This window comes from Doryrhamphus excisus, linkage group LG13, assembly GCF_037039965.1.
Source record: "Doryrhamphus excisus strain RoL-2023G ecotype Guam linkage group LG13, RoL_Dexc_Guam_v1.1, whole genome shotgun sequence".
Classification (NCBI taxonomy): Eukaryota; Metazoa; Chordata; class Actinopteri; order Syngnathiformes; family Syngnathidae; genus Doryrhamphus; species Doryrhamphus excisus.
This window is the reverse complement of record NC_136369.1, coordinates 7,774,858-7,787,092: the sequence shown is the minus strand read 5'-3', so window position 1 is coordinate 7,787,092 and position 12,235 is coordinate 7,774,858. Positions and strand designations below refer to the sequence as shown.

Below are 12,235 nucleotides of genomic sequence, written 5' to 3'. Positions count from 1 at the left end.
TGCATCCGGTGGTTTTCTCCGGGGACTCCGGTTTCCTCCCACATTCCAAAAACATGCTAGGTTGATTGGTGACTCCAGATTGTCCATAGGTATGAATGTGAGTGTGAATGGTTGTTTGTCTATATGTGCCCTGTGATTGGCTGGCGACCAGTCCACCTGAAGACAGCTGGGATAGGCCCGCCTCTCACCCAGAGACAGCTGGGATAGGCTCCAGCACACCCGCGACCCTCGTGAGGATAAGCGGTAGAAATATCCTATCCCAGCTACCAGTACACCCTGGACTGGTCGCCAGCCAATCACAGGGCACATATAGACAAACAACCATTCACACTCACATTCATACATATGGACAATTTGGAGTCGCCACGTGCATGTTTCCGGAGTCCCCGAAGAAAACAGACTCATGCAAACTCCATACAGAGATGCCCAAGGGTGCAATCGAACTCTGGTCTCCCAGCTGTGAGGCCTCTGGTCTAACCACTTTCCACCATGCAGCTCACACAAGATACATACAAGTGCAATAACTGACATTTAGACACCTAAAACAGTACGTAGTGTAGATAAGACTACACTTTATACAAGGCTCAACATTGATGAATGAAATCGAATGTTATGTAAGAAAACAGACACACTGTGCACAACTTCTTCTCATCTTCCAACTATTTACACATAATCTTCCTGACAGCATGGCTTAGTCGCGTCCATCACGCTCTCACTAGCCATGGAGTGACGTGTGCTGTGGACAGAGGTCATACGCATGTTGTTATGCAGGCTGGAATTCTGGGAGGAGGATTTGGTGATCATGCAGCAGCAACAACACAGGTGCTCGTTGAACTGCCTCTGGAAGGTCTTGCTCAACAGGTACAGGGCAAAAGGATTGAGGCAGGAGTTGGTGAAGGCCAGGATACGAGCGACAACGCTGCACACAAGGTGAACCAGGGACGTGTCCGCCTCAGGGATAATAAAGATAATACATAGAAATAATGCATTAATGGGTGTACATTATATTACATCATGAAGGTGTATCTTAATGCAGTACATAAGCCTGTCCTCTAGATGTCAGGACTGTCCTTTCAGTGCAGGTGTATTCATATGCGTGTATTTATAGCTACTGTACTAGGAACCTTTCTTCGATAAACAGGTGTGTCTGGAGGGAGGAGCACACAAGCTGGCACACCAGGTGAGGTGTCGTAATGCGGTGTCCGAAGGCCAAAACAATTCAGGAGGCAGAGAAACTTACGGAAAACACTAAAAATAAAAAAAAATAAATTGGGGAAAAAAGAAATGACTTGACTTCCCAAAACAACAACAAGAAAAAAAGGTATTCGCTCACATCACTGAAATCCAATACTGCCTCCACCCTCCTCTTACAGGGCTCCTAATCTGCCCAGAATGTCCCACTTTCGTCCATGGGTGAGTCTACAAAACACATCTAATCATGAAACTCTTAAAAATGGATTTCAACACCATCATCTGATGCGACCCCACTGCTACTACTAATCTCCATAAAATATTAACCCACACACATATTTCCCTACCCGAACCCAAGATTAAATACCCATCCAAATTTACAATCCCCTCCCACCATCTCCAGTACATGGTATGGTCTAATGACATCACCAAACCTATAAAATCCAGAGAATCATGGCGGCTCCTCCCCTAATTTTCACACAACATAAGTATCCCCAGGTAAGACAAACTCTGTACACTTGTTCGAATTCCTATTTAGCCTGGATTAACACAGCACTATTATCAGTGACATACCTCCACAAACAATGACATCCTGAATACAACAACACAAGGGACAAGTGATGAGTTCTAACTCATTCACTTTGTCAGTATCATTGACATGTCAGAAGTAATGAACACTAAATTAGGACTTTTGCATGTTATATGTAAAGAGCAATACGTGGTGTATAGAGTGGTCATACAGTAACTGGAAATGTAATGTACAACTGACCTCAACTTAGCCAAGCTGGGCTGAGTTACAGCTACAATGGTTCCTATTTAAATTTGTCAAAATGACAAAACAAGTAATTCCAAGCTGGAGGTCAACCTTAGATTTTACTATTATTTATTGTTGTAAGAAATATGTCTGAGTGTGATAACACATACTGTTGTGGCAAGTGGGTGTATATCTTGCCTATACCTACCTCTGAGTAGTGGTAGGAGCGGTATAAGAAGATGACATGACTGGGCAGCCAGCACACTGCAAAGAGGCCAACAAATACGAACACGGTCTTGGCCAAGCGCTTTCTTGATTCAATCTGTTGGTGTTTAAAAAGAAATGGTCAAACCTATAAAATTAAACATATAAATTCAAATATGTAGCAATGAATCTAAAACCTGCTGCGTTGCGTGCATGTTCCCTTCCACAGGCAGGTTGATTGTGCTCCTCATCAGGCTGCCAGCGATGGACGTGTAGTACACAGATATGACCAACAGGGGGATGATGTAGTAAATGAGGAAGGAGGCGGTAGAGTGGATTTTTGGATGGAGCTCCCCAACATGGGGATATGGAGCACAGGTGACGAAGCTCTCATTCTTGGAGGGGATGTTGAATATGTGAAGGTCAGAGAATATAGCCTCGGGAATAGCCAGAACCAGAGACAAGAGCCAGATGAGCGCCGCCTTCAGGACAATGCTGGTTGTAGTGTTTCTCGTTTGGATGTCCAATGGCCTCACAATAGCCCTGTACCTGATTTGAATATGTAAAGCAATGAATAAGCAAGAAGGTTAGTCTGATTGTTGTATTGACATCCTCATGCTGCTCAATATTTGCACTGTGATTATATGCTGTAATGTCAACTTGTATTCCATCCATCCATCCATTTTCTATGCCGCTTATCCACATTAGGGTTGCAGGGATATGCTGGAACCTATCCCAGCTGACTTTGGGCAAGAGGCAGAATACACCCTGGACTGGTTGCCAGCCAATTGCATGGTAAACCTGTCTTATAGACCACTTACACACATATATCTGAAATAATATTGAGACCTCTGATCAATCCATGTCAATTTCAGACTTACAATCATGATTCATGATTCATGAATCACAGATTTAAGCCACACCCATTTGTGATTAAACCATTGTATGCGATGTTTGTTTGTTCAATTAGGGTGCAGGCAAATAGTTTTTTTCTTTGTGATGAAGGTGTTGATCTGAAACCTGTTCTGCAGTTATGTACAAATTATGCTTTCATGAAAAAAATAAATTAAACTAGACAATGACACGTGAATGCTGAAACACAAACAAAACTAAGTTGTAATTTAGAATGAACACAAGAGCCGTTTGGAAGCTGAAGCTGGACTGAAATGCTGTGGAAATACGCTAAAACGTAGAATGAAAGTAGGAGTAGCTTGAGCCCAAATCGGGAACTGAACGAACCATCTCTGGGTCTGATTCCAAGCACTCTATGCAACTTTTGGCACAATTGGGGTAGCTGTCGGGTATGCCTGTCTAGCGCAATTTCCCATCATGCTTTGTGGCATTGCTTTTCAACAGTTAATGTGTTTAATGTTGTGTATTAGGTTTTTTGTCCTTCCGTCATTTATTTTTATGTATACAAGTAAATACCCAGTGTGTATTTAAATACAATGTGTGTATTTATTTATTTGTTCTCTTCTATGTATTTATCTGACACCATGACCATAGTTTGAGTTCTTTGCAGTTGTCCCTCCTTCTCCCCGTACTGCTTTGACTTGTGATTTGCATACACTTTAGTACTCCGCCTACCTTGTGTACTGTCTGTTAGTGCCAGGTATGAAGTAGCCTACTCCAGTAGGCTTTGAGTAAATGGTAGAATAAACTGTGGACAATATTCTCCCGTTGTTAAGAATGTAGCGGTTTGCCTTTGCAATCCTAAATCAAAGATATTGTTAAAAAATAGTCTTCGTCAGTCAACCTTTGCTCCTAAATAGTGAATTGGCGGCAGTGATAATACAGATAAATGTTATCAATAAATCGGCATTTGCTGTCATTTCAGCATTCACACAATACAATGTAGTGCATATTCTTTCACAAAATTATCATTATGAAAAACATGAAATGTGCAAAGCTGTAAAAAAAACAAACATCCCTGTAAACAGTGACTTTAAAAGAGTTGGTGCAATGGCTACCTGTCAGCAGAGAGCGCTGTGAGAGTGAACACGGACACTCCAACTGAGGTGAGCTGAATGAAGGCGATGGCTTTGCAGCCCACTCTCCCAAACATCCATTCCTCTGTCAGATAACGGCTGGCATCCACCGGGGCACAGGTCACCAGCAGCAAAACATCACCGAGCGCAAGACTCGACATAAACACACTGGGGACATTCCAGACAGAATTGGTAGAGCAGAGCGTCCTGATGAGGGTGATGTTGCCGACGATTCCCAGCAGACCGATGACTCCATACAATGAGGCAATGGCCGCACCGGACAAACTCATCATCTCTGCTCGGCTTTGGAATGAAGACATGTGTGATCAATATGAATACAAGTGCACCATCTCTGCCAACTCAGATGAGACCTATCTTTACAAATAGCGTGGTGAAAATGATGTGTCCAGTGCCTGAGGGTTTGAAGCAAGCAGTTTGAGCATTAGGGGTATGTGGGGGCTGGTCCTCAGCATGATAGCCAATAGCACACAAGCTGCAATCACTGTGATCTTGATATTATTAGGTTCTCAACATGCATATTATTTACAACTGACCTATAGAATTTATTCAACCTATGTCATTATAGCAGTTATCCATGTGCAGAGGTAATATGTCACCAAATTCATGAACTAAATAAAGCCATCTCCTTTTTTGAAAATTCCATATTCATATTTTTGCAGTTTGCATCGCATAGGAACAAAATGCCCTGCAAGTAGCTCGAATCTGCCTTCTTAGTATATGTTTTTCCTTTTAATTGTGGTAATTGTTTTTAATTCTGTAAAGCACTTTGTGTTGCATGTCTTTGCAGGAAAAGTGCTATACAAATAAAGTTGATTTGATTTGATTTACGTCCTTGGTCAATGCAGACTTCACTGAGGTACTGTCATTATATTCAATAACTTGTAAGTGTGGTGTGAATGGTTGTTTGTCTATATGTGCCCTGTGATTAACTGGTGACCAGTCCAGGGTGTACCCCGCCTCTCGCCCAAAGACAGCTGGGATAGTTTCGTGAGGATAAGCGGTATAGAAAATGGATGGATGGATGGATGGACTTGCTCTAAATTGCCTGTCTAGTCTGTCTGCTTGAACGTAATGAAACGTCAAAGGTGCTCTGAATGAAAAGGAGATAGTCAGCAGACACTCAAAATTCTCAATGACTGAAAACATTTAATTCAAGCAAGTTGAGAATTGAACACACTGACCAGTAGTGTGTAGTATTATGGAGAAAAAAACACATGAAATCCCTTATAATCTCTGGCAATGTTGGGTTGGCTTTTGTTGAATTGAAATTGGTTCCATCAAGCAACAGCAGGGAGGACATCATGCTGCAAAAAAGAACATCAGAGGGTGCATTGTCACCTATTGATCCTTTATATGTACTTAGCCAAAATACAATAAAAGTCATTATTGAAGGATACAAGAGGAAGGTGACTTGCAGGGTAAAATGTCATGTAAATATCAAACCAACAATTTAGTGAGACTGATTGTAGATGATAAATGCCTCACACAGTAATTACTTGTGTAATCAATTGAGTATTTATGCTGTTGTGTTTCGGACATGGCTGTTTTGCTGCACCAGTATCACAAAGGATCTGGTGTTATATGGTGGGGTAAATGGGTAAATAGATGCCATCAAATAGTTTTCAAAATATAATTGGATTGTTGGCTGCAACATATAGTACATAAAATTGCAGTTTTGTGTCCAGGTGATCTTTTACTATAGTCTACAGTCAAATTGATAAGGGCAAAGTGATATTGGAGACACTCAACTATAACAACGTACGCCGGCTAATCAATCTGATGCCTGACAATCATCCGTAATTTAGAAACCACAATCATCTCGTGAGAGATAGTCAAACTCAATTTACCTGGGGGCCACTGGAGCTTGGGTCTGGGCAAGGCTGGGCCGCATCAGGTTTTCCAAAAAAAAAAAAAAACGCATTTATTAAAAACAGAAAAATATACAAACTTTTTCAATGTTTTGGTTCCGATTTTCTACAATAAAAGCTCTGATAAAACATTCCACTGTTCTCAAATATCTTAATTTTCATTTTTCTGCACAAAATAAGATGAAAAATAAATAAACAAATCAAGAATAAAAAAAATCAATCAGTAATAAATAAATATTATAATAATACAACGGCAAATAATAAAAACATAAGAAACCAAATTATTTTTTTCAGATTAAAATGAACAAAGCATTATTAGAGCCCTGTAGACATGACAAAACACGACTATAGTCACATTTATACTCTTTTTATTTACAACATATTGCGCAACTGCAGGGTCTTGAGACACATGCTAACTCACAAATTAGAGCGCTAGCGACCTAAACGGTAGCCTTTGAGTTATTTCCTTTAAACTGAAATAGCCAAAAACTTACCACTTCCACACGGATAGGGAGGATAACTATTAACAGTTACTTAACCTTTAACATGAACATTAATCAAATGTAATATTTTTTTCTGGGTACATGATACCATACAGCATCCATATCAAACTTGCGCGGGCCGCACTAACATTAAACTTTCATATCAAGGCGGGGGCCTCAAACTAGTGTCCTGCGGGCCACATTTGGGCCGCATACTCATTAGTTCCTCAATAGTTCTTCATTGTGTTCCTAAGTAACTACTTTTTGTGCTTTCGTCATCAGTTCCATAGTTCTTCATATAGTTCCTCAGTAACTAACCTTTTTGTTAATTTTTCTACCTTATTTTAAACCGAGAGTGCAAATAATATTTTAAGTCTTGTGCCTTTTGGTTCAATGGGTCAAGAAAGACTGGAGTTCTTGTGAAGATCACAAACATATCCTTGCCCTCTCCAGATTCACTTTAAACACATAGGTCACATTCTTGCTTAACCAGTCCGACGGGTTTAAACGCTTCTGCTTCTCACAGTAGTCTCCATTTTGTTTATTTCCACCACCCGTTGGTCTGTTTTGTTTCGTTTTTCATTCTATGCTCAAATTGAAAATCTATTTTAATCCTATCCTTTGTCCATGCAACCCATGATTGACATGTTTGGATGGAATAAGAGTACATGAACATTACTGTACAATTCTTGTCTCATTCTGCAAAGGTGTGTACCTGCATTTTATGTCTATGGAAGAGAGGACAGGCCAAAACATGCCAGGGGGGCGGGAAAAGAATGTAACATGCTTAGCAGGGGCTTTTGTGATTGGCTCACAGCACTGTCAGTCAATCGCCGATTTGAGGGCGCACCCAGAGGAGCCCGTCACTCCCCAAGTAACGTCGACAGGTTTCGATGTAAATTTGTAAGTTTGTCCTCTTTTCACTCCAACGACAAACAAAAGGACGGAGTTTATTCAACGGCGTGACCATGGAGACAAACATTTTTACCTTCACTCTTCTGTGTCTAAGTAAGTAATAAGGCACATTTTTTTAATTTAGCCACACCTGTTTGCGTCTGATTGTTAGCCCATGTGTCATTTCTAAAATGATATATCGCTTTCATTGTGATTATTACGTATGTATTTACTAATACATTATTAAGCAAACTGTTGCATGATAGAGCCATTGTTTTAGGTTTTCTAAGGATATTTGGTCTGTATGTAGTTCAGTTTAGGCCTATGGGTGATAACTATTAGCACTGTGAATTGCGCCTATTGTGCCTGTTAGCAGAAAGGATATCATTGACAATTATTTGCCAAAACAAGATGTTTCTAATAATTTTATGGCATCTGCTGGTACATGAAAATATAGCATTGAGTGAAATAAAGTGGGAAACGCCCTATACCAGGGGTGTCCACACTTTTTCTAGAGAGGGACACGAGGTCATATTTTAAATCTAATTTTTAAATCTTTGTTTTTTTGTAATTGTCTTGATTCATTGTATTTTTAGAATACTGTGTTCCACAGGCGAAAATAACCCCCAGGCCGCACTTTGAACACCCCTGTTCAAAGATTTTGCAAGACTGTACTCATGCATTAGTCTTTTTTTTTTTAATCTTTTGTCCAACAAAATGCTAAAAGTGCTTTAACTCTACAGTTAATCTGAGCCAGATGGTGTTACTCAATGTCGATTAACATTCATAGATCATCAGTATAAAATATACCTAAAAAAATTAATTAATCCATTTTCTACCGCTTATCCTCACGAGGGTCGCAGGCATGCTGGAGCCTATTCCAGCTGTCTTTGGCCGAGAGGCGGGGTACACCCTGGACTGGTCGCCAGCCAATCACAGGACACATATAGACAAACCACCATTCACACTCACATTCATACCTATGGACAATTTGGAGTTGCCAATTAACCTAAAATGTTTTGGAACTGGAGTACCCTGAAAAAACCCACAGAGAATATGCAAACTCCACACAAAGATGCCCAAGGCGAGAAATCAAACCCGGGTCTCCTAGCTGTGTGGCCTGTGCTCTAACCACTTGTAATGTGTCTGTTGAGTTTGTAAGAATAATGATAATATAAATTTGTCTGTTTTGAAATTATTTCAGTGATGTCAGGAGTCGGTGCCTTGGAAGTGACCATTCCAGAGGAAGAGTATGAGTTTTCCAGAGGTGCAAACATCACATTGCCCTGCACGTTTACAAGCAGGCTTACCAACCCGCCACAAGTGATTGTTCAGTGGTCTGTGACCGAATTGGAAGTCAATGGCGAAAGGGTGTGTTCTTATCTATCTTACTAGAGAATACAACATTTTTTTTGTTCTCATTTTAATCATTCTGACATTTGTTTCAACAGAAAACAATCGTCACCTATTATTCTGCTGGCTCAGTGACTGACATCAAAGCAAAATATGAAAAGCGGGTGTCCCTGGATATAAACGTGGCCTCTGGAAAGGCCAACCTGAGATTGGCTTCAATACAATCAGAAGACGAGAAACAATTTGAGTGTCGCGTCAACATCCCAGGCGATGACGAGGGCCAGCCAGCTGCTACTACCAATTTGGTGGTTGTAGGTAAAGTTTTGTTGGGTGGAAAAATCACATACTGTCATTGTTGTTCAGGGTTCCTACAAAAAGTATGGAAAAGTCTGGAATTTGATTGTATACATTTCCAGGTCTGGAAAAGTACCGGTATATAGAAAATAGAAACCTGAGTGTGAGAAAATAATTCTGTTACTATTGTTTTGTTTTCTTTTTTTTTATATCACACATCTTTTATTCATGTGCATTCTGGGTGATGTTTAAAATGCTCCTCAAGATAGTTCAGTTGTCTAAAAGAAACAATTATAAATACGTTACAAACATTTTTTTCTTAGGCACTTGCTAGGGCAGCTAAGATGTTTGTGTGAGAGCACACAGTGGACAACGTATTTGGGAAGATTGACAAGTCGAATGGCCAACACTTTGTATGAGTTACGTATAGTATATTACATAGTTATAATCTTCTGGAAAATTCTATGGTGACATAAAGGCATACATATTCAGAATATTAAAAACAAACAATTCCATCATTTTATAAAGTCTGGAAAAAGTATGGAACTTTGAAATGTCAGCTATGTAGGAACCTTGAACACTCACCTGACCCTTCATTAAGTACATGTGCAATCCAATACAAAACAAAAGGTCTATCAGAAACTCTTACGAAGGTAATAATGGTTACTTTTTTTATTATTTTATTTATGATTTTAGTGCCACCAGCTGTGCCCATCTGTGCCATCCAAGGGAAATCAGAATATGGGCACAACATCAACCTGACCTGTGTCTCAAAGGAGGGCTCACCATCACCCCAGTACGAATGGACCAGTCTTAATGCCAGGAAAATTCCCCATATTAAAGACCCAAGAACGACCAGCAGTAAGTACCCGAGAGACCGTTTCTCACAGGAACATCAACCTGGTAACACAAAATGATAACACACTGCTTACTCTCATTTGTAATGGTGTGGTCTTAGCCAAAGTTATGGAACACACTGTACATCTGTACATTTATACACCAATAAACTAACAATAGTACTGACAATATTAATCAAAACTGAGTATCTTTATGTATTATTTTGCTAATGTAATTTAGAATACGTTGGACTGTTCTTTAACATGCTGACTTTTAGATTGGTCTTGATTTTCATTATGAAATCTTTCCTCTTGTCTGTCAGGAGGAGGCATTCTGTCTCTATTCAACATCACCAAAGAAACATCGGGATACTACACCTGCACCTCCAGGAACAAGGTTGGCTCTGCCAGCTGCAACATCACCCTCTCGGTCATACCACGTGAGAAACCCCATCCTTTTTAGCATCTTTTACAAAAACGGGTCATCTTGACACTTGACACGTGCTTCACTCAACAACTTGGTCTTCCATCCACTCTGTCTAGGAACCATGAATATTGGCTCCACTGCAGGAATAATTGTAGGAGTTGTTGCAGCTTTGCTCATACTTGGCATAGTCATCTATTGCTGCTGTTGCCGCAAGAAGAAAGAAGATGAGGAATATGCTATGGGGTAAAAAAAAACTAATAAACACGGACTTAAGCAGAGGTTAACTTGATACTAAGAGCATGTGGCTTTGTAAGTTTAAAGTTTTTAAAGCTGTCATCTGTCACTGAGTTACTGTATCTGCTACCGAGTAGTACTAATTACAGTAAGTGTAGTGCAAAGACTTGAAATATCTCTTATGAAATGAAATGTCCCCACTTGCAATCACACAACAATGCTACGCTTATTTTCCAGAGTTCGTGAAGAAGGATACCCTGGCAAAGAGCAAGACAGGAATGGTGAGAGGCGCCATGCTGAGACGTCAGATGATAGACCCGCTGACGATGATGATCACTCCGACGTGAGGGCCCCGCTTCGTGACCAGCCTGAAGAACGTGGGGAACGAAGGGAACGTGACCCCGACCCCCACAGAGATTATGATGATCATAGCAACGATCGTCGGAGGGATTACGACGGTCGTCGTAGCGACTACGATGATGGTGGAAGTGATTACATTGATCGCCGCTACGATGACGACCATCGCAGTGACTACTCCAATTCCCGTGAACGGTATAATGACCGCCATGACCGTTATGCTGACAACCGTCGCCGTGACGTTGAGAGAGACAGAGAAGTCCGCTACCGTGATGATGACCGCTACGATGAGCCCTATGATGACCGTGAAAGACCCCCTGTCCCATCCGATAAGCCACGTAGAAGAGACTATGATGACTAAGCCGGCATCCTCCAGCTTGTTTTTACACAATGGTGCCCACAAGCGGGCGCTCATTTCCACCTCAGGAGGCCAGCTGTGTAATGGTTGAAAAAAGTAATTCGCAACTGTAAACAACTCTCGGGATTGTTAACCAACATCTAATGTTCATTGTTTGTTATATAAACCTCATTCCATCCATGGTTGATATGGACATCAGCTGTTTCTGCAGACAGCATGCTATAAGTGAACGTAGCTTCCATATTGTCAAACCTCCACTTGCTTTATACAGCCTATAGCTCCTCTATCACTTCTCTCTTTTGTTGTGCATATTGTGGCAATGGCACGATGAGTACAGTATATAGTTACACTCCTCAGGCGTAGATGTTGCGCATATAACAGTTCTGGGCAGCTCTATGTCTGATGCAATACAGACACTTAGGTTTAACAGTTCTTGTGCTTGAGATGAATTTTATTTCATTTTACACCACTGTTGCTGATCCATTTTAAGTACTTTACCTTCATTTTTTAGATATAGCAAAACAATGGAATTAGCGGTACCCTAGTTATTTCCTGTGTGTTCATATGTTGTGAATGAACTCTAGTTATGCTTGTGTATCTGTGTTGTGTTTTTTATCTTTATAGCTACATGCAGAATTCTACTATGTGGCGTTGACTTTGAAATGTGTGCGAGTATAAATGTACTACTGCTGAATGGTACACATTCCAAACAATATAGTTGTACAGTGACGGGATTAAAACGGGTATATTTCTGATGTTTGGAAACAATGCCAGTCTCAGTGATTTACTGAGTTACTTGCTGATAGATGTATATGCTCTTATTGAACAATGTACAGTGTATTCCACCTTAGATAATATGATGAAATAAAGTAAGGCTGATAGAAAATACAGGTTGTCTGAATCGTGAACACTAGAGGGCAGTGCCTCACCTCTAAAATAGCTAAATTAAATTTCGCGTCTGTTAAAATCAAATT

At 40.4% G+C, this 12,235-nt stretch overlaps 2 protein-coding genes across 2 annotated transcripts; one reads left to right on the top strand and one right to left on the bottom strand.

Moving 5' to 3' along the window:
* Window positions 1-469: 469 nt before the first annotated feature.
* grpr (gastrin-releasing peptide receptor) lies at window positions 470-4,430 on the bottom strand. Its single transcript, XM_058089777.2, has 4 exons — window positions 4,120-4,430; window positions 2,347-2,698; window positions 2,154-2,267; window positions 470-951 (listed from the first exon to the last, which is right to left on the bottom strand). The coding sequence occupies exons 1-4, from the start codon at window positions 4,428-4,430 to the stop codon at window positions 664-666; spliced, it is 1,065 nt and encodes a 354-aa protein (XP_057945760.2). The 3' UTR covers window positions 470-663.
* Window positions 4,431-7,325: 2,895 nt separating this feature from the next.
* On the top strand, window positions 7,326-12,159 carry LOC131139571 (cell surface A33 antigen-like). Its single transcript, XM_058089301.2, has 7 exons — window positions 7,326-7,516; window positions 8,607-8,773; window positions 8,854-9,070; window positions 9,746-9,910; window positions 10,209-10,325; window positions 10,429-10,555; window positions 10,784-12,159. Exons 1-7 carry the CDS (start codon window positions 7,477-7,479, stop codon window positions 11,262-11,264), a joined length of 1,314 nt encoding a protein of 437 aa, XP_057945284.2. The 5' UTR covers window positions 7,326-7,476; the 3' UTR covers window positions 11,265-12,159.
* The last annotated feature ends 76 nt before the right edge of the window (window positions 12,160-12,235 follow it).

What these genes read in the sequence shown, in the direction of transcription:
- grpr (XM_058089777.2), bottom strand. Translation starts at nt 4,430, where the DNA reads ATGATGAGTTTGTCCGGTGCGGCCATTGCCTCATTGTATGGAGTCATC. An exon ending in ACAGCGCTCTCTGCTGACAG is followed by an intron (nt 2,699 to 4,119) that starts GTAGCCATTGCA and finishes TATTCAAATCAG; the next exon opens with GTACAGGGCTATTGTGAGGC. An exon ending in ACATGCACGCAACGCAGCAG is followed by an intron (nt 2,268 to 2,346) that starts GTTTTAGATTCA and finishes AAACACCAACAG; the next exon opens with ATTGAATCAAGAAAGCGCTT.
- LOC131139571 (XM_058089301.2), top strand. Translation starts at nt 7,477, where the DNA reads ATGGAGACAAACATTTTTACCTTCACTCTTCTGTGTCTAA. An exon ending in TACCAATTTGGTGGTTGTAG is followed by an intron (nt 9,071 to 9,745) that starts GTAAAGTTTTGT and finishes TTATGATTTTAG; the next exon opens with TGCCACCAGCTGTGCCCATC. An exon ending in AGACCCAAGAACGACCAGCA is followed by an intron (nt 9,911 to 10,208) that starts GTAAGTACCCGA and finishes CTTGTCTGTCAG; the next exon opens with GAGGAGGCATTCTGTCTCTA.